The sequence below is a fragment of the Hemicordylus capensis genome, chromosome 6, assembly GCF_027244095.1.
Source record: "Hemicordylus capensis ecotype Gifberg chromosome 6, rHemCap1.1.pri, whole genome shotgun sequence".
In the NCBI taxonomy this organism is placed as follows: domain Eukaryota; kingdom Metazoa; phylum Chordata; class Lepidosauria; order Squamata; family Cordylidae; genus Hemicordylus; species Hemicordylus capensis.
In genome coordinates this window covers 113,632,544-113,660,387 of record NC_069662.1, presented here as the reverse complement: position 1 = coordinate 113,660,387, position 27,844 = coordinate 113,632,544, and the positions used below count along the sequence as shown (strand labels likewise).

General features: G+C 42.5%; 1 protein-coding gene across 13 annotated transcripts in view; it reads left to right on the top strand.

The window, feature by feature from the left end:
• The window catches only part of PLCL2 (phospholipase C like 2), a 241,414-nt gene that overhangs the window by 83,573 nt on the left and 129,997 nt on the right, over window positions 1–27,844 (top strand). For 6 of the 13 annotated variants that reach the window (XM_053261758.1, XM_053261759.1, XM_053261751.1 and 3 more), the window contains 4 exons: window positions 382–506; window positions 4,739–4,839; window positions 11,243–11,474; window positions 12,621–13,167. In XM_053261758.1, coding sequence (XP_053117733.1) covers window positions 12,868–13,167 — 300 coding nt within the window. In that variant the 5' untranslated portion in view covers window positions 382–506; window positions 4,739–4,839; window positions 11,243–11,474; window positions 12,621–12,867. Of the gene's footprint in view, window positions 1–381; window positions 507–4,515; window positions 4,608–4,738; window positions 4,840–11,242; window positions 11,475–11,858; window positions 13,168–24,073; window positions 24,191–27,844 lie in introns of those variants that run through there. The other 7 variants (XM_053261754.1, XM_053261752.1, XM_053261756.1 and 4 more) reach the window with 7 other exon arrangements.

The following is a 27,844-nucleotide window of genomic DNA, read 5'->3' as shown; positions in this document are numbered from 1 at the left end:
CAGACCCAGAAGCACCCCCAGACTGCGTACCTGTTCCTTCCAGGGGAGCATGACCCTATCCAGAACCGGCAGATCAAAACTGTCTCCTGAATTCCGACCTTGAACACTAAGTACTTCTATCTTATCTGGATTCAGCCTGTTTCCTCTAAGACCGCCTGGAGCTGGGAGGCCACCACCTTCTCAATCACCTTTCCCAGCCATGGAAGGTTGGAGACAGTCCTGCAGTTGCTTAACTCTGAGGGATCCAAGGCAGGCTTCTTCAGAAGTGGTCTAATGATTGTCTCTTTAAGATAAGGAGGCATCCTGCCCTCCCTCAGAGGGAGAGGCTAAATATGTTTTATCATTACATGGCTAAATGTGTTTTATCATGTTTGGCTGCAGGCACAGAGCAAACAAGAATCAGCCAAGGGAGGGTGCCATTCTCCCTGCTCTACTACCATCACCAACATCTCAGTTGAAAATATGCTCACATGGAAGTAATTGAGTGTGATGAGTCTTACTCCCAAGTAAGTGTGCATAGCATTATAATCAATGCCTTTTACCAAGCTGATATTTTAATCAAATACATTTACATTCATACATATTTATCAAATACCTTAAAATATTGTGAGCCCTTTTGGGACAGGGAACCACCTTATGTACAGTATTCATTATTTATTCTTCTCTCTCTTCTGCATAAACCACTTTGAGCACTTTCATTGAAAAGCGATATATAAATACTGTATTGGTCATCATTTCATTACAGTCACAGTATGTATGACTGTATGTATTACAGTCACAGTACAGCCTCCTTCAGCATGTATTCAGAGAGTTCGCAGTCTCTCATCTTCAATCACCAGTAGAAACAGAATCATTGGCTGTTTGGCCAGAATGCTTCAGTAGGCTGACACTTGTGACATTCACGTACAAAGGTATGGCAGGAGCTGTTGTTTCTTGGCTTGTTAGTCACACATCTGCCAAAGTTTTAATGTATACACACATCTGCCAAAGTTTACTGTATTCTTAGTTATCCTCACACCATACGGCATGGCCAGTGACGTGAGACTGGCAGGAGAGGCTTAATTTCTTCTGTAGAAAAGCACAAATCAAATCTTGTTACCAGTCTGATAAGTGGCAAAGAGACAGCGTCCTGTACTGTGCATTTTAAGTAACAAAATGGCTGAAATCATTACTCATTTTCACTGAGTTAGTGGTGAGGCAGCATGACAAATTATTCTAATAACATGGTGTACCTGTGGCTTGTAAATTCTGTCCTTTCAATTGATGCTAATGAGGGAGCAAAGATTTATCCTGGAAAAGTTTGCACATACAGCCATAACTTTGTATGAATGTAAATTCATATTGAAATTCACGCTGTCATTTTTCTAAGTTAGGCCAGCACTGCCAAAAATAAATCCAATAGTGAGTATTACTGTGGATTTGTAATATTACTTTAGGCATCACTTTATCTATTTATTGAATATTACATTGTATTATTACTGGGCAATGGACCCCAATAGTTTAACTCCTTGGCTTTTCAAATGATGAGGCACACACTGTACTACTTTTTGGCATTTGTTTCCTCATGACACTAGGCCTTTTCACACAATCATTTGATTTTAGGTGTAATGTAGGTTACTACTATGTGTAGCTATAAGCACATCTTAGAAGCTCCATTTTTTAAAAAAAGACAATACAGTGGTTTGCAGAAAAGCCTTCTATTCAAATAAATAGGATTCTGGCAGGGTGGTTCTTTTGTTTAGGGGTCTGCATGTTTGCAGCAGCAGGAAATCAGGTAGCAAAGGTGGAAGAATTTATTATTATTATTATTATTATTACTATTATTATTATTATTATTTCGATTTCTATACCGCACTTCCAAAAATGGCTCAGGGCGGTTTACAAAGAGAGATAACAAACAAATAAGATGGCTCCCTGTCCCCAAAGGGCTCACATTCTAAAAAGAAACATAAGACACACACCAGCAACAGTAGCTGGAAGTACTGTGCTGGGGGTGGATAGGGCCAGTTACTCTCCCCCTGGAATGTGTGTGATATTCGCTAGTCTTCTTGCAGGGCTTTATTGTGAGTCCTCCTCTGTTTCAGAAAAAAATATGTTTTGTGTCTGGCTGGAGAGGTTGAGCTTAGAATGGAATTCTGGCCTGGTGTCTCTCTGTGTTTGAGGGAATTTCCTGTTTGCCTCCTTCCAACTTCTCTCCTCTTCTGCTGTTTTATTTTCTCCATTCAAACACTTTTCTTGTCCCCATCTAATCTTTACTCTCTTCCCCATTTTTACCATTCAAGATCCTTGCAGCAGCCCTCACCCAGCCTTTTACTCTTCTACTCCTCGTTCTCTCATCCTCCTCCATATACGTATCTTTGGGCACTTCCAGAGGAGGTGTTTAGTCTGGGACTGGCAAACCTTCTTCACTTACTATTTACCAAGAGACCATGTGGTATAATCATTCATCTGTTGTCTACCTATATTTTCCTTGCAATTAAACAGTTGTATTATACAAAAAATTGCACTTTCACACATGGCTAGAAGAAAGCAAGCAACTGGCTAGTCTTGACTGATTTGATTGATTAAGTGCTGTCAAGTCGGTGTTGTCTCGTAGCGACCACATAGATGGATTCTCTCCAGGATGATCTTCTAGTGTTACACGAAGCATATTTGGAAGAGCCTTTAGTCTTCACCTAAGCTAATAAACTCTCTTCTTTCTCCCCAGCTCTCTTGTTATTCTATGGTTGTAATCATGCACACTTACCAGAAAATAAGCACCACTGAACAGAGTGGGATTTAGTTTTGAGAAAACACACACAGGATTGGACTGCAGAACTTTCCCTCTTTGTATTTCCTAAGTTATGATCTCTTTTTTACTTGCTTTTATCTCTTTTCATTCTGCTGCTATTTCTTTTTAGCATAGCTCAAACTTGCCTCTTATTTACTTGTCTTCTTTAGGGTTGTGCACAAACCTGTTCGGAGGCCCTTTTACAGGCCTCTGAACAGGTTTGAACACTTGCCGGTTCGAACGTTCGGAGGGGATAGGGGATAGGACATTAAGGGTGGGGGGGTGCACTTATCTAGCCATGGAGCCAGCTGAACAGTAGGGGTGGGTCCGGACCGGTCCGGAGGCCATTGTAAAGGCCTCCGGACCGTCCGGACCTGGCCGGTCCCGTCCGGGTGGAGGGGGTCCCCTTAAGGGCGGGGAGGGTTTACTTACCCCTCCCACCGCTTTGCCCCCTCCAGCACCCATAGTTCTTGTAGAAATTGGGGTGGCAGGATACCTCCCCACCGCCCCTTCTTGCTCTGCAATGCAAAGGTTGGAAGAAGTCTTCTGTGCATGCGCACGCGGCATGCGAACTTCACCGACACGACGGGTAGACCGGGCCTCCGACTGCCGGAGGCCCGGTCTACCCATCGCATCGGGTAGATGTGAAGCTTTCGCGCCGCGCCGCGTGCGCAGAAGACTTCTTTCAGCCTTTGCATTGCAGAGCAAGAAGGGGCGGCGGGGAGGTATCCTGCTGCCCCAATTTCTACAAGAACTACGGGCGCTGGAGGGGGCAAAGCGGCGGGAGGGGTAAGTAAACCCTCCCCGCCCTTAAAGGGACCCCCTCCACAGTGTCGGACCGCAGCTGTGCGGTTCCGTGCACACCCCTACTGAATGGTGGCCTGTGTCCAGCCCCACTCAGTGATTCCCTCCAGTTATGCCTTTGTGCGTGATGTCATGCGTACAGGGGTTGGGCTGCAGAAGAGCCCAGAGCAAACTCTTCCCTCCTGTCCTCTCCAGAGAGGGAGAAAACTTCCTATTGGGCAGCCAGTGCTGCTTGAAATAACAAATAGAGAGTTCACCCAGGCTTTCCGCAGCCCTGGCATGGGAGTGGGGGAGTTCGCTATGGGCTCCTCTGGAGCCCGAGCCACGGGGCTTTGGTGGCCCTTTTCATTGGTGGTCTGAGTTCTTTGAACCCATTTGCACAACAGAATCTATGCTCCTGCACTTACTCCTCCCCCCGCTTTCCCCCTACTGGCACTGGAGTTTAGTAAAATGCCTCGGGGCGGCAGCATACCTCCCTGCCACCTCTTTTCCTTCGGCCAGAAGTACCGGGCACGCGTGTGCATGCCGCACGCGCACATCAGATGTGTGTGAGATTGCGATGTGTGCCCAGTACTTCTGGCCACTTCCGGCCAAAGAAGAAGGGGCGGCAGGGAGGTACACTGCCGCCCCGAGGCATTTTATTAAACTCCAGCGCCGGCAGGGGAAAAGTGTGTGTGGGGGTAAGTGATCCCCCCGCCCTTAAAGTCCTACCCCCCACCCCTTTGAGCCACTCCCACCTGGTTCTGGACACATCTCTAGTCCTGCTCCCGTTTTTCCTCAATTTTGTTCTTCCATCTCTCTCTCTCTCTCTCTCTCTCTCTCTCTCTCTCTCTCTCTCTCTCTCTCTCTCTCCTATTTACCTTCCTACTCCTGTTCTTTCACCTTGTGCACACTCTGCATCACCACCGCCCCCTTTTTTTCTTTTTCTGGTTTGTGGGGAGAAGAGGGAAAGACCTGGCTTCCATTTCCATCTCTGCTGCTGAATCTCTTGGCTCTGGGTAAGACATCATTTCTCAGCCTGAGTTCCCGATCTGTAAGTAAAAATTAACAATATATTATAGACTCGTATGTGTTGAAGAATTGTCTGTCCTAGACTCATTGTGCTTGTAAAAGGATTTGCTGCTGTAGACTCACTCTCTGATCTTGGTTTTAACTTTCTTTCAGCCAGGATTCCTCATCTGTGTGTGAGAAGAATATTGTGACGACTTACTTAGATCTCTGGAGCGTTCTGAGGTCAAACATTATCAAGATTTGAGACATATGAAGTAGGTCACACCAGTGTAGAGGTATATAGATAATTGGTTGCTTCTGGCAGGGTTTTCCAAGTCTCTTGTGCATTTTAAGGCCTGTATGCTGTGCAGAATATCTAGAAAACAGTAACATCCAGTCTCTTGACTGAAGTTTTACAAATTATCTAGGGATTAGTATGTTTACTCTTCTCTGTGAATTCACTCATATCAACTAAGGTACATTTGCTTAATGGATGTTTTTGTCAATATTCTTGTACAGTATATAAGAGTATAACGACAGGAACATGTTTAAATAATATTTTTATTGATAAGCAATCTTGTAGATAAAGAGAGTAGAAGAGCTGAGGGGAGACAACAAGAGACTGGAATTGGTGGAGAGGATAGTGGGACTAGTAGGAGAAGGAGCCAGTGTGGTGTAGTGGTTAGAGTGCTGGACTAGGACCGGGGAGACCTGAGTTCAAATCCCCATTCAGCCATGAAACTAGCTGGGTGACTCTGGGCCAGTCACTTCTCTCTCAACCTAACCTACTTCACAGGGTTGTTGTGAAAGAGAAACTCAAGTATGTAGTACACCGCTCTGGGCTCCTTGGAGGAAGAGCGGGATATAAATGTAAAAATAAAATATAATAATAATAATAATAGATAGGTGGGCAGAGCTTGTGGTGCAGCACTAATAATTACCACTTTGGATAAGACACCAGTTGCCTTGGTACTTTCGTTTTAAAGGGAATTGTTCTTATGGTCTGTTAAAAATGTGTTTTAATGTATTTGCAGGATTAAAATATGACTTATTGACCAATTCAGGAATCAATCTGATTAATGACATTTTAACATAAAAGTTAAACAAAATATTGCCCCAGAACGTTGGCTATAGATAGGTACAAATAGTATGTGTGTCCCTTTCTCAAGAAGGCAGATCTGGCCACAGCTACCCTTGCCTTAGTTACGTCATGGCTGGATTACTGCAATGTACCCTACATGGGGCTGCCCTTGAAGAATATTCAGAAACTTCAGTTGATGCAGAATGCAGCTGCCAGGGTTCTCTCTGGAACTGCTCTCTCAGAGCATATTACACCTTTGAAAGAGCTGCACTGGCTGCCAACTTGTTTTCTTATCCAATTCAAAGTGCTAGTTATTACCTTTTAAAGCCCTCAATGGTTTGGGCCATGGATACCTGAAGGACTGCCTGCTCCCCAGAATGTCAGAGGGGCCTTTGCTCTGTGTGCAGACGTTGAAAGAGACTAAATTGTCATGCATGCGGGACAGGGCTTTCTCTGTTGTTGCCCCCAGACTCCAGAATGTTCTCCCAGTGAATGTCCACTCTTTGACATCAGTGGCTGCTTTTAAAAAAGCAACTAAAGACCTTTTTATTTGTTCAGGCTTTTACCCCTTAGAGGCTGCCAGGTTTCTCAGCTTTCCTGCTTCTGTTTATCTTTTTTATGGTGGGGTTGGGTTTTTTGGGTGGGTTTTTTTTTTTTGGTGTTCTGGTTTTTACTGTTTAACTGGTTTTAAGGTTTTAAATGTGATTTCTATGGAGTTTTATTGGATTGGCATCCCGCCTTGGGATGCATAATGAAAGGTGGTATAAAATTGAACAATAGATAAATAAAATAAAAATGCAGTGATACACAACGATCAGTTTTGTAGCAGCAACATTTATTAGTTTGGTTATTTTGTTCATTAAGTTCTGATTAGTTTGGTAGAGAAACACTCCATCTATTATTTGTTGTTAGCACAGTACACCCTTCTAACTGTATTTACTACAAGACAAATCCTTGCAGCCTTACATTTAATAGAACAATACTCTGGGAGTAATCTGAAAACTGTGAATGAGAAAAAGCCACCTGATGGGTCTGGACCTGAAAACCCTGAATGGCGCTTTTGTCCAAGAAGCATTGAAGAGGGAGATGAGTTTCATAAACTGATTTGAATGGCAGCAAAATCTATCATGGATGCAGAAAAGGGAAGCTATAATGGGTGATTCCAGCAAGGCTCCCTCTGTGGGGCATATTGGACAAGTATGGTAGGCAACAACATCAGGTTCAGAGGCGTATCTGGGGAAAATAACGCCTAGGGCAAGCACTGAAATTGCGCCCTCTGTCCAAGCATCTGACACTCATCTTTCAGATAACTTTACCATAATATCAGCTCAAAAATACAAGTCAAGCTCATTAATCTTTTAATATTTCAAAAACTAGTACATAGACCAAAAAATGCTGGAAAACTACAAATTTCAGTATGCTGGGGCTCATGAAATACCCAAATACTATGTGGAGGTGTTGGAAAGCTAAACAGAAGTGCCTGTCTAATTCTCTACTATACATTGTAGCATCACTTTTACATAAATTTTAAAAATAAATGGAGAATTTGACTTTTCCCAGATACTCGAAAATAATTAAAGGATATACAGAGTAAACTGTGTCACTGCTTGGAATATATTCTAGTATTTCAGAAAGACAGTTAAAATGAGAGAAAGAGAGCAAGAAACTCCCAGTGGGCCTTAATACTAAGGATTTCACACTGATTCAAAGACAAACTCACCATTAATAGCCATATTATTAAGACATCACATTTAACTCACTTCATTCATTCATTCATTCATTCAATTTCTATACCGCCCTTCCAAAAATGGCTCAGGGCAGTTTACACAGAGAAATAAATAAATAAATAAATAAATAAATAATAAGATAAATAAGATGGATCCCTGTCCCCAAAGGGCTCACAATCTAAAAACTTATCACAAGAAGCAAAGTAAGAGCAAATGAATACAATCCTAGCTTATAAGCTTCAGCTCAGTATTCACAAGCCTGATTCTCTATACATAATGCCAAAATGACTGTGTGTACAATGACTTATATTATATTAATTTTTTTAAAAAATATCCTGTAGCCTAGGGCCTCACAAAGGCCATTTGAGCAAGCGCAGTGGCCATTTTTAAAATTTTTATAATTAAAAAAAATGGCGCCCCCCTTCAAGTGGCGCCCAGGGCACGTGCCCTGCCTGCCCTACCCTAGATACGCCCCTGATCAGGTTTCACTTTATCTGCCTCCTTGCCTTCTTCTATGGCAGCAGCTCTGCCCTGTGAGAGGTAAAGATGTCACTGCTAGCAAGAAGGTCAGTCTAGCAAGGTGAAGAAGAATCTTGGTTCAGTCCAGGCCTCACGGTGTCCCTTCTGGATACAGTTCACAGCAGTAGCTATGCAGCTTGATCCTATGCATGTTTAGTCAGAACGAAGTCCCACTGAATACATGCGACTTACGTTTAAATAATTGTTGATAGGATTGTAGCCTTAGAGTTCAAGTGTATACAGTAATGTTTGGTCAGTGTTTTTCTGCTGTGAGAACTGAATCCGACTGTCCTTGTGCCTGTTGGCTGTCTAATCCATGCAATACACTTGACATGGCATTTCCAACACACATATTCCCTTCAAGGAGAGTGATCTTTATATAAATTGAAAGATGTGAATCAATCCTAATCTGGAGCCATGTCAGTCCATATTCAGTTTGGCATTCCCTTTTGACTCTTAGGCCTCTTCCTTTCCCATATTGCTTCTTTGATCTTCATCTCCACTCCACTCACTTTCTCGTTCTTTTCTCTTTCTTCCTATCCATTGTTAACTTGCTACCCATATTAACCTCACATTCAGTCTATCCCGTTTCTTAATTTATCTGCTACTTTCTATCTGCTCTTTCCTCTGAAGCTTTATTGTAGGAAGACTCTACTAAAACTGACACTTCCTCCTCTGTCAGCAATTCTGTTCTCTTCAGCAAATGTAATTCCCTTTTCTCATTCACATTCTCACACCTTTTCTACTTTGAGTTGCTCCTAAAATTCACCCACTGTCTTCTCTCTTACTGCAAAGTATCTTGCCATCTTCTTCAAGGGCATGATTGAGCATAAATTGCATCTTTATTTCCTTCTTTCTTTTGTCTTAGAACATATTCCGCTCCTTTCCTATTCCTTTCCCCATTCTCACCCCCCCCATACACACATGCCATCAACATGGAGTGCACAGCATGTTCTTTTTCCTTCCCAGATATCTTCTTGACCCTCTCCAATCTGGCTTGAACCTATTCTATTCTGCTAAAGTGACTATTACCAAGTTCCCAGCTATCTTTTTTCCTAACCAAATATAGGGATCTATTCTATTTAATCTCAACATGTCTGCTATCTCTTAAATTGCTGATTATTTGATTTAGTATTCCTTCTTCTCTTTGCTAATCAGTCACTGTACAAGGCTATCTGCATAATTTAGGCAAATGGTTATAATGAAACAGCACATTTGATACCTCCAATAAACATACACAGATATTTCAGCTTCATGCTGGTTCATCATTCAGCACAGTTGACAAGGCCCATTTGCAGATACAGTGTGGGTCTGGTCTGAGTGAAGGAAGGTTTTGGGGGAGAAGAGTACCTAATTTTTATATGCATTTAATATTTTAATGGCATTACCTGTATAATTTTATATGCATTTTTTATTTATTTTTAAAGGCATTACCTGTATTCCTAGCTACAGTGCTGGACCTGGAACATGGGTTTGACTAGAGAGAGTTGCTTTCTCTCTTAACATTTGCCCTTTGCTAAACTTTTCTGTTCTGTTCTGCGCTTTTTCTCCTATAGTCAGTGTCATCCTTGCATCATCCCTAAGCATCTATATTGATCCTCTGTGGATTTCTGTGACACTTTTAAACTACTACCCTCTCTACCAGTCTATCCCAGATGTATGACTCTTTCATTCTTACATTGTTGTACAAGTTAATGAGCTTTTAGTCTTGTTCCTTCTGCATTTTTGTCTCCCTTCAGTGTGTGTGCCTTTGCTTTCTATTATCAAGCTAATGTCTCTTGCTGCTTTTTAAATACTTCTACAAAATCCGCTTCTTTTGCAAAGCTTTTTCTGCACACAACAGATTCTTCTGTTCTGTTATGTACTGTTACTAATCCTTTCTTAGCTCTCCTTACTGCAACTGCTTTATCAAACCCTCTAATCTCTCTTCAGCTTTGTCTGACCCATGTTAACGTACAGCATTTACTCAAGTTCAATTTAGTTACTCCTTAACAGATTTGTATATACACTTCAGTGCAGGTGATCAGGGTGGTAAGAAAAAGGGGTGTGTGTGAAAGGGAGGGTTCCTCCCTCCAGCTGGCACGTTTATACTATTTGTGAGTAGACACCAAGAAAATAGGAGTTTGAATTTATTCCACATAAATAAATCCAAAGCAAAAGGGTGAGGTCTTCTGCAAGACTTATGCAGTCCACTTGGTAAAGCTCATTTCTGCATGTTGTGCAGCATATGACATATTGTAAAATGTATTATTAATTATACAAAATACCTGAAATGTAAGTATTGTATAAAGGCAGGTTGGACTGCATGTTAGTGTCTTGGATTGTTATGTGGTTTGCTTATTAGAAACTGTATACAGATACCAGATTCTTGCTGTTATGTTATTGTTATGGTTTTTCTGCTTTTTCCCTGCTCTTCTTCTTGGAAGTGTCATCTACATGTCCTTGAATATTTGGCATGTACACACATCCAGCTCAATTTGATTTACACTTTCAAAGCCATTAATGGACAGGAAGAGGATTGATTGTCTAGGAATGTGACACTAACCCAATCCAGAGGGTCCAATGACTTAACCACTGAAAGTCCTCAGGGCATTTTCAAGAGTGAGGTTGAGAATGCCTTTTAGTTTGGAATGTATCACTTGTGAACATTATAAATATAGGAGCAAGCCGGTTTTAAATGGTGTGCACCACATTCTAGCCAGTGTAGATTTTGCATTCCAGCCACAGAAGTGAAAAATAAAAACACAAAAACAAAATAATTGAACAGCCATTTGTGAAAGTATGTTGAGGGATAGCTGATGCAGTTGTTCACACTTACTGAACCAAAGCAAAAGTATAGCTTCGTTTAAAAAACGGATTTAGCAAGTGCTAGTGTAAATCAAACCAGCGTGAGGAAAATAATACCGGAAGAGGATATGGAGAAAACATTGTTTAAAAGTTTGACTGGGAGGGCAGACGGGTGAAAACAGTCAGGTAGGGTACCAATTTTGATCTCCTAGTTAGAATAACCGGTTGCTTCATTGTACTAGGAGTGTGTGTGTGTGCACAAGTAGAAAGAAGTGGGGCTATGAAGGCAGAAAACCCGCTCCCGACTAGGTAACATTTGTCTGCCAGATTGGCTTCTCCTTCCTCCACCCCAATGTAGTGTGTTTGGACTGCCGGAGGGGGTGCTGGGTGGCTGCCCAATCTGAGCGGTGCTCGTCTGACTGATTGACGGCTGGGCTGGGCTGGCAGCGGTGCAAGACACACACGTTACACGGCGGTGGGGTCGTTGCGGGGGGCTCTCCCCCGACTTCCATAGGCGGGGGCGCTGCTGGCTCATTCTGCAGCTGCTGCTTGCTTTCTACTTAGTCAGCCCAGAAGGGAAGCCGCAGCAGCAAGCAAGCAACCACCCTGTCTCCAACGGCCAAGCGGAGAGGAGGGAAAGCACAGCAGCCACATGAATCAGTCTCTCTGTGCGTATCCGGCTTCAGGCAGAGGCGGCAACCATATAGCGGGGAAGTGAGGAGGGAGGAGGAGAAGCGGCTGTTACTGCAGCCCCAGCAAGAGCGACGGCGACTTCTCCTGTCACCTTGTTGCGGAGGTGTGTATTCTACGGCAAGGGCGGAGAAAGGCTGAAGAGGGAAATGGGAGGCGGGAAAAATGACAGCAAGCGGAAAGGGCGCCGTGTGCGTGTTCTAGGGACACTGAGGGGTTGCCCTGGGACGCGGCGGGCGATGCCGCTTGGAAGCCAAGCGCGGGGAAAGCACGCGCGCGCCCTGTGGCGGTGGCGGCGAGCAGCCGCCCGAGAGAGGAGGCTAGGGCATGCAAATACAGTATTGGCACATGATGCTTGGGGAAGTGGGGAGCTGCGAGAAAGGAAACCTGAGGGCATGCTCAGTTCACGCGTTGCTGTAGGAAGAGGCGTGTGTGTGTTTGAGTGAGAGATCTTACACAGATAGTTCTTAAGAGAAATGATGCCCGAGTGGGTGGGTGGAGGCTTAACGCGGAGCCAGTGAGAGAGGGGGCGGGAATAGGTGAGTGCTTACAGGGCCGCCACTGCAGTGCAAACGAGAGAGAGAGAGAGAAAAGAAACTGTGTGTGTTGGTGGTGGGGCTAGGAAAGGACACAAGGAGGCGGGACTATTCTTCGGAAGGGTAGGAGCCCTTGTGGGCTCATGCGTGGTAATGCTAAGAGCAACGATGACGGCCAAAAAACAAAACCCCACCAAACCCACCCAATTCGCACCATTGCAAGCAAAGTGGCTGCATGACTTCCTCTTGAAATCTTTCTTCCTCTCCGACCACTGCAGATAATGCAAACCTCATTCTCGCCCCTTCGAACTCGCTAATGTGTCAGTAGTAAGGAGGAACAGCAGCAGCAGCAGCCCCAACGTTTACCTCTTGCTGCCGCGCCGCTTCCGTGCTCCATGCATGCACACAGCACACGCGTGCCTGCCGCCTGCTTCTTGCGGTGTGAGCTCCTCGCTTGTCTCCTCCCCGCTCCCCCAGAGCGCGCGGCTTTGTTGTTGCGTTTCGGGGAGGGCGCCTACCCTTCACCCCTGTCCCCCACGCCGCGTTGTGCTTCTTTCCCTTCTCCTTTCCTTGCCACTCCGGGCTTCTCCGTGCATGTGGTACTATTTTGTTTTTCTTTCGGCATCTACCCCTTTCGCAAACCTCTGCGAGAGCACAGGCGGTCACGTTTAATCATTCTGTTTTCTTGTGGGTGGGGGGTTGTTTTCCTCTCTCAGGTGCTGAAAAGCCACCGCGACTGGTGCGGGCGGAACCGGGAGCTCGACGACATTGCCCGGAGACTTGACAACCTTTGCAGTTTGACCAACGGTCAGAGAGGGGGAGTTTTGCAACCCGCGTCTCGGAACCATCCATCGGAAAAGCGGAAGGAGAAAACGCAGCCCCTGACAAGCTGCTGCGGGAGGAGGGGAAGGAGAAGAGGAGAGAGAGGGCAATACTGTTGCCTCTCGAGAACCAGCGAGGCCGATGGCGGAGCTCGGCAGCAGGGGAGGTGGCACCAGCAGTAGGGGGATCACCTCCTCCCCGAGTCCAGTGCAAGGGAAGGCGGCGTTCAAGGCAGGAGATGGGGAAGGAGGAGGCGGCGGCGGCGGGAGAGCCCACTTGGACAGCGCGGGCAATAGGGTCTCCAATGGGGACTGTGCTCTCGTGGGAACCAGAGAAGAAAGAGATTCAGCCCAGCCTGGCAGCCCCAGCACAGAAGGAGGATATTCCACCCTGCAGCCAGAAGGCAAATCTGGCATCCCCAGGAAAACCAGTATCATCAAGGTAAGAGGATGGGGCTATCCGGAATATTTGTTTCTTGCTGTGGTTGCTTGGAGGTACAAAAAGACCACCCTAGGGATGCGTTGACTTGAATGGGTGGCAGCCTGGTAGGGGTGTGGGTGCATGTGCTGACTCCTGGAGGCAGTTGAGGTGTGTAGCTTTACTATGGGGAGAAGAGGAACCCATTGCCACTGCAGGAAAAATGGGGGGGGGGCGTATTGAAGGGTCAATGTGCATTTCAGAGGTGTATGTTGACCCTGTCCCATACCTTAGTTTTCTGAAAGAAAAATAAGTGTGTTTCATATGAATCTCTCTCTCTCACACGTATTGATTGATGACAACAGAGAGCACTTTGGATATGTGAAAAGTGCCTTTTCCCAAGTTACCACAGGGCCTAACAATGGGGGGGGGGGCTAGTCCTCCAGTTTGTGCTACCTATGAGAGGAACATAACCCATGTGTTTCAGTCATATCAGCAGCGAGGGGAGTGTGTGTGTGTGTGTGTGTGTGTGTGTGTTCGTTCAAGAAGAGTTGCTGTCTGACAGGTTGGTTGTATGTGGATGTGCTCCTGAAATGACAAAAGAGTATTGCTTTCGTAGGTATTGCCACTCTAGTAAAAGTGTGGAATCAGCCTACCATGCACAGCCTGAGATTATGTAGGTTTTTTGCTGATTCTGTGGGATGCTGGATGCACCTGTGCAGAGCAATTTTGTAGCTTGTTGACAGATGCACAGCAAGTGATGTGAAAACCAAGGATAAATGACGTGAGCAAGAGAATAATACGAATGCCCTCCTAAAGGTGACAGCACATCCATCAGGGGACTATGGTAGCTGCACCTGCAGTCCTAGCATTTCTTAATTATTATCTAGATATTGATCTTCCTGCTGCACATTGAACAGACGAGAAGATTAGGCAATGCTGGTAGGTGAATCGAAGATTAGAAAAAATAACTTCTGGCTATAAACCTTGTTAAATGTAGGAGAGGAGAGTTTTGCTTTTTTAAAAGTAATAATTACTTTTCATAGCTGAAAGGCGTGGGATTCATTAATAGCTGAATTGCATAGCACCCACAGCTCAATTTCATGTTCACCCACAGGCAATTTTAAGCAGAAATTAGTTTCACTGTTTTATATTTAAAATAGTATGTACAGATATAGATACAGCATTTCTGTAGCTAATTTTATTTCTCTGTTAAGATGAGGGGTATTTTCAGTTACTTCTCATGAATTAAATGTTTCTAGAATGAATTTTTGTCTGTTAGCAGCAGATCTAAAGTTCTGCAATAAACTGCAGGATCTTGTTTTGAGAACCAAGGGGAGGACAAGGACAGGCAGTGGTAGAATGGGTTTGGCAATCATGCACCCACCCTTCCTGTCAGAGAGAGGTGTTGCAGGTTGTTAGCCGCGCACAGCAGTGTGCATGTATGACGGGAAGTCTGCAGTAGAGTGGCAAATGTCTGTTGCCTCTTGTGCAGCTTTACTTTAATATTCATTGAGCCTGCCAAATATCTTTTGACCAGGGTTCAGAGTTGATTTCTATCCCTGTGGTTTTGTTCTCTAGTAGTCCAAAGAAGTTATTTGTAACTGGTGGTGTATTATTGGTGTTTGGTAAAAGAGTTTTTGGTATGTTTATATAGCAGTTTATGTTTCAAAAGGGTCAGAGTAAATGGACAGAGGTTTGGAATATACTGATTATCCTTACTGCTCAAGGTCATCTCAGTATCTATAGGAAACATGTGGTACCCAGTTTAAAACATGCCATCGATTCTGGGTCAATATACGTAACAATATGCAGCTACTTCCTCTACACATGCACAAAACTCGTGTGTTATTTGCTTATGCTGCACCAGTTATCTTTCACTTAGTAAAATGTTACTGAAATATAGAGCTTAAATGCCATGCACTGTTCGTTTCAAAGAACATGGCTGCTAAGAACTTTCCAAAACACTTTACAAGTTAGTGATGTTAATGTTAATGCACCTGTACCATTTAGTATAATATAGTATGGCAGACTTACAAACATTTGTTTCATGGTGTCTGTGCCTGCCAAGTGGATTATATCCAAGTGGATTATTATCCTGCATTATATTATCCTGCATTATATACTAAAGTTGATGTTGAAATGATAAACCCAAGCATGAATTCATGCAAATAATATACACAGTTGTTTTATTATATAGTGACAAGAAATGTAGCATTTTGCTTATCTTCTCCCATTGTACTCTATATTTTCATGAATGGTGGGTGCCTTATACCTGGGAGCTAAATTTTCCTTTCTATTATGCCCTTCTCCTCCTTTATCTTCATTTTATTGCCTCTTTCCATTGCTCAGTTTTGTGGCCACTGTGCTTTGATAGCAAGACTTAGAATTTGGTGGCAGGTTCTCAGTTTCAGCAGAAGTATACAATACATCATTCTGGCATCTGATTTTTGCTTCAGTCCTAGTGCTGGGTGCTTGTGTGAAATCCTTCCACCATTTTTTGGGAATGCTGTCCCTGTGCTTATGATATATTGTTAAAATAATCTTACTCTAACCTGTTTCCAAAGGTTTAGTATTTGTTTTATCTATTACATTTATATCTCACTCTTTTTCTAAGGAGCCCAGAGTGCTGTACATCGTTATGTTTCCGTCACACCAACCCTGTGAGATAGGCTAGGCTGAGAGATGTGACTGGGCAGTTTCATGGCTGAATAGGTGACTTGAACTAGGACCAAGGAGATCAGAGTTCAACACTCTAACCACTATACCACATTGGCTCTGTGTTATTCTTTCTTCTCTGTGAGAAATTACTTCTTTGTGGCAAACCTCTGCACCCTGTCTGTAAACCCGAAAGTGGCTTGACATGTGGATCCTCTTGAGTGCATGGAGAAATTTCTGTATTGGCACTAGATGAAGCTCTAAATGACAAGTGAGACAGACCTGGATATTTCTGCCCCATCCAGTCATGATAGGACAAAGGTGGAAAACTTTGTCCTAGCTTCTGAAACTAATGTAGCTCTTTAGGAGTGGAATAATGCACTTTCCTCCTTTTAATGTCAAATCCTATCTATTACTTTTCTCTATGAAGGATTATGCTTGTATATATGATAGCTGCAATTTTATACAATTTCATTTGTAATTATATCCTACTCTGTTCCTCTACGAGTGGAACACCTTTAGTTCTATACAAGTCTTCTGTGTATTAACTTTCACATAGTTGCTTCTTATAACTGGATAGTTTACCTGGCCAGGTATATTTTTAGCCAGCCACAAAGTATTTTTCTTTCTTAATCTGTTACTGACCTACCCCCCTTTCCATTACTTTCTCTTCCTTCTTCTTTTTGCTCTTTTCTTTCCCCCTCTTCCAAATGATATTGACAGATGAGATAACTTTCTTGAATAACCTGCTGGATAAGACAAGTGGTTCATCTGGATGGAGATTCTGTATATCTGAAAAATAGGGCTGCATGTATGTCTGAAAAACAGGCCCTCCATCCACAGCATCCAATAGTCAGGCACGATGGGAGTGGTAGTCAAACAGGAGGGCTGAAGTTGTGCAGCTCTGCTGAACAATGTTTTAAATCTCTATGTAGCTTTGAAAAACAACAAACATTTTTTCTATTAATGTTTCTCTCTTTCCCTTGCCTAAACTTACTACACCTTCCTAATTTCTATTGGAGACAAATGCCACAAAAGGCTATGTATTAAGGCTAACATGTTAGTTATCTTATGATAAATGTAAGCAGTTAAAGTTTCATTTTATGTTCCTCTTGGTAACATTTGCCCTGCATACTATTGAAATGAATACACTTTTTAAATTGGCAATTAGAGATGAGATGTTGCATGATATATCTATTTTATTTACACTTGCCTTGATGGCCATCTTCTTATTCTTCACCCCAGTTCATAAGTGAATAGACCTTTTTGCTGGCTGTACATGTCATCTATAGTGAATCACCTTAAAAAAATGAAAAGAAAGCCTGACCATCCCAGAGAAACACAGCTAAATAGGATGCACGAAACATTTCGACGATGAAACATTTTGACTCAATACGGGCCATTTTGAGCTTAAAACAAAACATCCTTTAAATAAAGGGCCTGTTTCAAGCTTGGAACAAGACAACCCCATTTCGAGCGCCATTTTGGAGGCCTGTTTTTCCCTTGCTGTTTGGTTTTCTGACACTGGCTTCCAATTAGCTTGTAGTCTCTTTGCTTCTTGGTTGGCTTGTTATTGTCCTGATCAGGAGTTGTCATGTGCAACTGTGCACCCATTGGCTGGAGGGAGGGAGAAACACAAAAGGAGGGCATTTCAAAATGTATTCAAAGGGACTGGGAGGCAGTGAGAGCCCTTATAGTGGACCTCTCTTGAAGAGGATACATCAGGAGAGGAGGAAGGAATCAAGGAAGGTTTGATTTTGTAGATTTTGAGTATAATATGCTGTGTTATTGCTGCTATAACTATCTGGTTTTGTTGGATCTCAGACTGACAAACAGAACTTGGATGTCTGCCTTCCTTGAGTTGTGGTTTGTTTTGTTTGTGAGATACCGTTGTGGCAAGAAATGGACAGTGGCAGCTCTCTGTATGTGTAATATTTCTTGGTGACTGCTATGATGAGCTTCATGTCTGACCTTGAGAATAGCATGTGCTTCACTCACTGCTCTGGTCTGCTCTGCAATCTGTATTGCAAGATGTTGTAAGTCAAAATGTGGCTGAAGTTGCTCTAGTTGAACTTATGGCTATGCTTACTGCTAAGTAAGAGTGCTGCTGTGGCAGCTGTTGCAATGCTAGGAAGTAAGGAGTCATAATTGTGTGCATTAGAGCAACTTGTGCCACTGATGTTACACTATGGCTGGCATTGGATTCTGGGTCAGTGGTTTTTTTTTGTGGGGGGAGGGTCAGATTCTCTTTTACTGTGTGCTTCTGCATTGTTTCTCAAGGCAGGGTTGCAAAACATATTGCAAACTGCAGTGCAAAACTTGTGTGTACATTTTGTGAGTGCAGTTTGTTCTGGCCATAAGGAATAATGGGGAAACATGTATCACCCCACTGTTACCCATAGGTAGGCCCTAGGGACACCAAAGTGGGTTGGGTGGTAGGGCACAATGGGTGCTACCTACTGCCTAACCCACAAAAGCAATAGGCAAGTGGGTGATATTAAACAAATTTTTAACCTTTTCCCCAAACCCCCACGTTTGGAGTTTGTTTCGAGCTTCAAACAAAACACAATATCCGTTTTGTGCACATCCCTACTGTTAAAGATACTGAAAATAGCAGCTATTTCAAAAATATAATTATGGCTGTTACAGGATTATTCTACCAGATCTATTATAGCTATATATATAGCATGTGTTAGAATAGCTTTTTAATTTTTGTATATGTACATTACTAGGACAGATTAACATGTTCTCTAAAAAACAGAAGTTCTATTCTTATTTCTGTTCTTACATTTAAAGAGTGTGGTGACTTCTTCAGTAGTTAAGAATTCATAAATGGAGCACTCTGGGTCACAGAACTGGAATTATTCTTCAATATGTTTGTGGGGGTGGAAACATAGGAAGCTGCCATATATTGAGTCAGACCATTGGTCTATCTAGCTCAGTATTGTCTTCACAGGCTGGCAGCGGATTCTCCAAGGCTGCAGGCAGGAATCTGTCACAGCCCTAGCTTGGAGAAGCCAGGGAGGGAACTTGAAACCTTCTGCTCTTCCCAGAGCGGCTTCATCCCCTGAGGGGAATATCTTGCAGTGCTCACACATCAAGTCTCCCATTCATATGCAACCAGGGCAGACCCTGCTTAGCTATGGGGACAAGTCATGCTTGCTACCACAAGACCAGCTCTCCTTTCCAGGGTGGATAGAATGGAAGAACCCAGGAGGAAATGGAGCAAATGGAATGGTCAAGACTTCTTGTTCTCTTTCCCTTGGCCCCAAATGGTTAGAATTTCATGACTGTTTAATGTATAAGGCAAGTACAAATAGTTTTTCAAGGTATTAAGTAACTTGTAACACACTGCGACGACAACTTTAGGAGATGAATGACGCAAAACTGTCTCCTTTTGTCTTGAGAGGAATTGTTTAGTCTATGCAAAACATATAATTCTTTAACAAAGGGCAGGAATTCCTCAAGATGATTACAAGTCTCTGTTTAGACTGGACTTGGCCCTCCAATAGATCTTGCTGTTATTACTGGAGTCCCTTGTTTACACAACAGTTACCTTAAGCTCAGGAAAATGTTCCCCAAGTGCATACTTTTGAAGAAGCATAGAAATAGATCAAATAAGCATTTTATTTAAAGCATTGGACTCAGATTTTTCAAATTTTGAAATAGGGTAAAAATGAGAAAACTACTCTAGATGTATATATGGCACTGCTTAAGTAATTCTTCCACCCACTGAGTGAGAGCTTTTATTTATTTTATTACATTTTGACACCACCCCATCCAACAGCTTTGGGTGGTTTACAAACCAAAGTAAAATATAATCATTCAGAAATCAAACTTAAAACCATAAAATCTGAATCGTTAAAACAGTTTAAAACTGTTAACTGCCCTTAAGATTATTTGTTTGGTTTGGCCTTCCAGGGTTTTAAAAGACTTTCTTAAAGGCCAATAAATGTATTTAAACCATGAATTTCTGTGAGGAGTGCATTCCACAACCCAGGAGCAGCTACAGAGAAAGCCGGGTCCCAAGTCACCACCAGATGCACCGGTGGCAGCTGGAGATAGATCTCTCCAGATGACCTCAACATGAGGTAGGGATCATATAGAAGAAGGCATTCTCTAAGGTAACCTGGTCCTAAGCTATTCCGGGTTTTAAATCCAGCATTTTGTATTTTGCCCAGAAACATATTGGCAGCCAGTGCAGCTGATTAAGTATAGGCATAATATGGTCTTTCTGGGTTGCCCCAGAAACCAGTCTGGTTGTTGCATTTTGAACTAACTGACCCCAAAACTGTGTACCTGTTCCTTCTGGGAGAGTGTAACCCTGTCCAGATCTATCCCATCCATTAAATTCAGTGCCCCCCAATGATCACCTCCGTCTTACTTGGATTCAGCTTCAGTTTGTTATCCTTCATCCAGCCCATTACTGCCTGTAAGCAGGCATTTAGGGAATTAGTACCATTACCTGATGATGATGATAAAGAGAAATAGATTTGAGTGTCATCAGCATATTGATAACACCCAGCACAACCCAGCGGTTTCATGTAGATATTAAAAAGCATTGGCGACAGAATGGAGCCCTGAGGGACCCCCTATAATAGATCCTTTTTAGAAGAGCAACTGTCACCACATGTCACCATCCGGAATCTACCTGAGAGATAGGAGCGGAACGACTGCAAAGCATTGCCTCCTATTCTCAACTCCTCTTGGTGATCCAGACGGATACCATGGTATCTAGAGCTGCTGAAATATCCCAAAGAACCCGCAGAGTCACACTCCCTCTGTGGATTCCACAATAAAGGTAATCCATCAGGCTGACCAAGGTTGTCTCAACCCCATAGCCAGCTCTAAAGCCACTTTGAAATGGGTCTAGATAATCAAATTCCTCCAAAACCGCTTGGAGTTGATTATGTAGTATATCTGTTCCATATGATATATTTTGTATGCTTAACAAGAATGTAAGATAAAAAAGATAACTTCTGGTTGGGGGAGGGGAAACAGCTAAAATTTTCAGCCCTGCAGTTATAGATTTCTTTCTTTGGTGTTTTTGTTTTACTGACCAGCGCTGGAATTTTTGGGACAATTCTTGTTTAAATTTAAAATAATACAAGGAGATTGACCATGCATGGGTACATGTGTATTGCATAAACATTCAGACTGTAATTTATTTTTTGGGGGGTGGGGAGGAGCAGTGTTCCCTCTAACAGGGATTCCCAGATGTTGTTGACTACAACTCCCATAATCCCCAAGCAAAGGCTGTTGCAGCTGGGGATGTTGGGAGTTGTAGTCAATGACATCTGGGAATTCCTGTTAAAGGGAACACTGGGGGCGGGGAGAGACACTGCCTCAATCCAAGAATCCCTAAAGTGTTTTATGGATTGTTGCACAAATAAAATGATCCAGTAGATTTCTTTGTCTGATGGTTGATGTAATGGAAGCCAACAATTTACAATAAATGTTTCTCAAAGGAGGCATGGGTGATTCTGTTGTCTTATGAAGTTGAAATGTTTGATTAATCTTAATGTTTCTCTTGAAATGAGTGGTCTGCTTTGCTGAAAACATGTATTGCTTTGGTAAGGATAGTGGTAATGTGGACTGCTGTTCTTGGCACAAGTCTTACTGAATTTAGTGGGACTCGCCTCAATGAAATGTGCTATGCTGGTACATTACAACAGGTATTTTTCCAGTACTGAGTTTCTTAAATGATATTTAACTGTTGCAATTTTTCTTCTTTTTGGCATCATTTTGTAACCTTATGTTGGCTTCATGCTTTTTTAGCCTACTTTCCAGAAGTCTTATGAGATCACCTGGCATTCTCTGTGTGTGTGTGTCCATGTGTGTCCCCCCCACGCATCAACTTCGCAACACCTGGACCAATATGAACAAAATCAGGTACAGTTGTAGGGATACCTCGACAGCATAGTTTGTGATGATGTCATCCACACCGATTCAAGATGACTGACGCGTAAACTTTTGAGGTGCAAGTGGGTTAACTTGTGAACCGCTTTACTGATTTGAACCAAATTTGCTACAGTAGTAGCGACACATAGGGATGCCCTAGCAGTCGCATGAACATCTGAGGTGCAAGTGGGCTATAAGCTATTTGAACCAAATTGAGGACAGTTTCAGTGAGTGACACACAGGGACACCTCAATGTCATAGTCTGTGATGATGTCATCCACCCAAATTCAAGATGGCAGAAATGTAAAGTTTTATTTATTTTATTAAAACATTTTTATACCTCCCAATACTTACTTCTCTGGGTGGTTTACAACAGACAAAAGTTTGAGGTGCAAGTGGGCTAACTTGTAAACTGCTTAACCAATTTGAACTAAATTTGGTACAGCTCTAGGGACACCTCAGTGGTGTAGTTTATGATGATGTCATCCACCTCAATTCAAGATGGTGGTCATCTGAACGTCTGAGGCAGAAGCCGGTTAATTCATGGACTGTCTAACCCATTTGAACCAAATTGGGTACAGTTGCAGTGAGTGACACACAGGGACACTTCAGTGGCATAGTTTGTGATGATGTCATCCACACTGATTCAAGATGGTGGACGTGTAAACTTTGTAGGTGCAAGTGGGCTAACTTGTGAACCGTTTAGCAATAGCGATAGCACTTACATTTATATACCGCTCTATAGCCGGAGCTCTCTAAGCGGTTTACAATGATTTAGCATATTGCCCCCAACATTCTGGGTACTCATTTTACCGACCTCTGAAGGATGGAAGGCTGAGTCAACCTTGAGCCCCTGGTCAGGATCGAACTTGTAACCTTCTGGTTACAGGGCGGCAGTTTTACCACTGCGCCACCAGGGGCTCATTTAACCAATAACCAATTTGAACCAAATTTGCTACAGCTGTAGGGACACATCGGAATGCTCCATTGGTGTAGTTTGTGATGATGTCATCCTCCCCAATCCAAGATGGTGGAGGCATGAACATTTGAGGTGCAAGAGATCTAACTTGTGGACCTTGCTTTGAACCAAATTTAGTCCAGTTGTAGAGACAATGAAAGGAAAGTAGGTTGATTAGTTCTTACTAGAACAACTTGTTCTTTCTTCCTCTCTTAATTGATGTACCTCATTCCATAAAAGTAGAATAATTTCAGGTTGGTTGTGTCTCTTTGAATTACTATATGGTGCTATGATGTGCATTGTATGCTCTAGTGCTTTTGCAGGAGGCTGGGGCTGGATTTTACGCATTTGCAGGTTTAAGAAGATATTGTCCCTTTTCCAGGTGTCAGACCAGGTGGTTGTAGAGAGAGATATATATATTCTATGGTACTGGGAAAAGGCAGGTGTTAATGCTGTTGCAAGAGACTGAAAGATTGATCTGAAAATGCTTAGTAATATTCTGTACAGTTTTTTCATAGTGACTCTGATACAAAATCATTCTCATTAGTACACTTAGCTTTCAGCTACGGTTGGGTGAATTGATTTGCATATGATTGAAATGGGTGGAAAAATGTTTCATAAGACTGCCCTTTATAGTATTAATAGCAAAATAATGTTTTTGTTTGTATTTCTGGCTGATATTTTGCAGTTTGTCATGAAAATAGATCACATTTATCTGAAAATATGATTGGTAGCCTGCTTTCAAAGGCTGGATTGATATTTTTCACTGCCTGCAACAGTAGAACTGGTGATCATAGCTTGTGTAAATAATGAGTTGCCTGGTTGTCCCAGACAATAAGCATTTCTGACTGTCACTATTTTAATTTAATAGGTTATTTGCACCCAAACCCATCCCTCTTAGGTAGGTTATTTATTTTCCTTTTAATGAGATAGTTGAAGAAAGGAATGGAATTTGAACATGAGACTTCCTGAATGAATTAGCTATTTATCCAGTAGACCATGCTGCCTCTCAACTAGGACATCCAGCAGGATATTGACTTTTTAAAAAGTAATTTCAGCTCTTCATATTTACAGAAGACATGTTCAAAATGTGATACTGTTGTGAGCCTAAGCATTGTTTCTCAAAAGCAGCTGTTCTGGATATCCCTGAGGCACTTGATTCTCTCAGAATTCATCTCTTTTCTCTGCCAAGCCTCTGAGGCTAGGTTTGAAATTCAGTTGAGAAAGCTGTACAGCAGTAATTACCAAATAGTGGGTTGTGGGAAGCTTGTGAGTGGCAGGGTATATTCTCCATGCATTCAAAGCATGGGTTGCCTGCTTTGCTCTTGTGTTCAGGCCCCCACTTCCTCTCAACTTAAAAAGCCTGCAGAAATCCCTCTAAGTGCAGGTGCTGCTGCTTTTCCACTTGGGATTGCCTAGGCGAGCTGGAATTTGGCTCCTCCTTTCAGAGTATACAAACTGCTCCTCTCTTGAAACATGTGACTTCAATGCTTCAGATGAATGTTTGCTTCATGCATGTGATCCCAGGAGGTTAGTACAGCATAGAAACAAGCACTTAACAATGTGAGTGGTACTATACTCTCTCAAACATGTGACCTTACTACTTTATGTCTATTGGCTATGATCATATATGTGAAATCAAGACTGCATTTGGTTTTTAGGGGGAAAGCAGAAGCTCGTTTCCATGTTCTGTGTGTTTAAAACTAGACTTAGTGTATTTGTTTTGAATATTTATATACCTCTTTTCAACAAAAATGTCCACAAAGTGATTTATGTAGCAAGAAGAATGGGAAGATAGTTTTCTGTGAAAAACAGCTTGCAATATTAAAAAAGAGCACACACACACACACACACACACACACACACACACACGTACGTGTAAGGGAAATGCCAGTAACAATCCCTGGAGGGATGCTGTGCTGAGTTAAATAGGAACAGTTGCCACCCCCCTGCTAAATATGAGAGACATCGTTGCTCAGTTAGCAGCTACAGTTTATGTGTAAATGATGGCGTTATCAGAGCTTTAGTTTAAAAGGGTGGCAATCGGCCTATATCTGCTAAAAATCATCTGTATTGACCTGTAGCTGTGTATTTGTATTCTTCACTCATACAGAGATTTCCTTGACCTGTAGCTGTGTATTTGTATTCTTCACTCATACAGAGATTTCCTTCTTACCAATGTGATTGCTTAGAGCTTGGATTTTTAAATAACTTCCCCTTGAAATCCTATGGCTGGTATAGGGTTACATGTGTGCAGCGGAGAAGGGGTAATTTTCACTGATATTCCCTGCCCTTCCCTTTGTTTGATGGCTGTCTGTGCCTTTCAGAAATGTTTCCCGGAGGATTTCAGGACCCTCAGGGTCATATTTTCAGGAGACACAGGCACCTGCAGAGGAAAGGGGACATTTGTGAAAATTGCCCCCTCCATTACACATGTGGAATGTTCTTCTGCATGCTCAATGTTAGTCTAGATGTCAGCCTGTGATTTTTAAAATTTGATGCTTTTAAAAACTTTTAAAAGGTAAGCTTATCTTATAGACCCTATAGTTTATGAGAAAATGCTGAACCAGAAGGGGTAGTTGACTGCATAAGAACTGCTAATAGATATTCTAGGAATGCTGTTTTCTTTATTGCCTTGCAATCAACTCTATGAATTGGAGAAGAGATAAAAACCTAAAATTTCCTTTCTATTCACTGCACTGAATTCCTTAATACAGTTTTTTTAAAAGGTGTGACATGACTAATTTATCTTCTGATTCTGTTCTTCAAGCACTTAGGTGTGGTGGCATTAGTTCCTGTTTTCAGTGGCACAGTGTAGTATGCACTCTGTGTGTGTGTGTGTGTGTGTGTGTGTGTGTGTGTGTGTGTGTGTTGTTTGAAGGAAGAGGTAGTAAGTGACAGGAGGTGTTACCAGCTGAGCTTATTCTGCCTGCTCCCAGAAGCTTCCCTGGTTGCAACTGCATCTCCAGGCTTGGAGATTACACTATTGCTATGCTCAGGAGCTGCACCGCAATGTGAGCTCCCAGTTATGCATGGGGACAAGTCGCTTAGTTGACAGTGGACTGGTCACCCCTAGATTTGAGCTGAAAGTAACACAAATTGAAAAGGGGATTAGCTTCACACACCCTCTCCCTATGTGGGGGCCTGGCTAAGCAGGCTCCAGAACTAGCTATTGCGAGTTATCTAGCATCCAAGGTCATTTTGGACTTAGGATGAACTCTAAAATTCCCCTCATCCTCTTGCAAGAGAGATAACACCTGTTGCAAATGAAGCCATTAGGCCAGGAAGGGGAAAGCAGATAAAGACAAGTGCAGCAGCAGACTCCCTCACAAAAGGGATGAGTCAGTGATGTAACTTTGAAAAGGTGCACATAGAAACTTTTGATAGAACTATTGGGAAGCCCGTCTCAGCACAGGATACTCTTGGATGCACATACATACTCTTAATTGTCTTCACAATCAGCCTTGAATACAATAGGCGATTCACACACCTTCCCACCCAGGAAGGATGGTCAGACGCAATGCATTCCAAAAAAGCCTATCTGGATCCCCCTATTCAGCAGATCAAGAAAACAGCAAAGTGCCCCCAACACACGTTTTGGGATATAAGTATCCCTAGCCCCATGGCTCAGAATGCTTCCTCGTGTATTATACACTTGGGACTCTACAAGAACTCCAGCAGACCACCTTGGTGTGCCCCTCTTTACTGAGGCCTCCTGAGCTGAAATCACTACCTGGATTTGTCTGCGTACCAATCCAGCCAGCTTACCTAGCAGGCACAGGAAGCTGGGTCCACCAAGCAGCCATTCTCGTGGGCATCCCTCCATACTAATTCCTACATCTCTCCTGCTCTCCACTTCACATCCCTGGACGGATGCTAGTCTCCATCTCCCCGAGTCGGATCTTTGTGAGGACAGGTGATATAGCCTCTTGTCTGGCTCCTTCAGGGCTGAATCTATCCCTCTCTCTAATTTCTGAGACCTTACACCCTTAACCTAAAGTAACTCTCTCTAGTCCACCTGGGAATTTACACATAATTTGGACCTTTAAGCTAAAGGTGCCTTACAATATTCTGTTTTTAAACATATTTGTAGTACTTTTATGCTAGGACTGCCTAGTAACCTAGTCTTATCTTATTGCTTTTATTTCCCCCCCTTACAATAAACTCCTTTTGTTAATTCAAACCTCTTTCCCAAGCCGGTTTCCTTGAGTTCAGATGCTTGCACAAATTAAAACTGCTTGGAACTGCTTCCACTTTTGAGCTAAATTTTCCCGAACTGGAGGTGTTGACCAATCATCCCAGAGGCAGTTCCATCAACAGAGTTTGAACAAAGATTCAGTCTGCACCCTGTTTTCGGTATCAGTTGATCACTACAGTGCTGCAGTGATGACAGACACATGGGCTTTTCTGAGAATGTGCAAAGTGTCTTACTGATTTGACTCAGGGTACAGGACAAGAGTAGTTAACTTCAACTATATCAACACAAAAAGCCCAATGTGAACAACTGTTTACCTCTGCTAGATATTAGGAGTGGGTTTCAGGCACATGTTCTACTACCCTGACTTTCTTATCATGGGGATTTGGTTATAACTAATATTGTGATAACTGGCTCGGTGACATATTACTTGTCAGTGAGTAATTTTCACACTATTCCTTATAACGTATGCATTCCTTGTCTCTATAGTGCCATTCAGTAAGCTGTAGGGTGGATACATGAATTACTTGCATCCTAAATTAAAAACCCTACCCAAATAAAACAATCCCCTCTCTCTTTAATTTGAAATAAATTACATAAACGTTGAGCCACCAGTCATATATACATGCATATAGGCATGAATGAATGTGACTATGTGTCCCTAAGCTTATATTATCCCAAATATAGGGATTTGCTATATTAAAAATCATATCTTTATTTAATGTTGTGGCAGATTGTGATTTCATTGTATCCAGATTGAATTTAACCAAATAGCTCCTTGGAAGTAATCAAAGCCATTCCCTTCTGCCCTAACATTAAATAAGAATAATAATAATAACTTGACCTTTCCCCATCTGGTTTCAAGTATACTTATTTAGTTGTAAGTTCTATTTATTAAAATTGACCTTACTTCCAGATAAATATATTTAAATCTCAGTCTAACGTAACTATTTTAATATATCTTTGTAATATCTTTATAAAACTCGCAC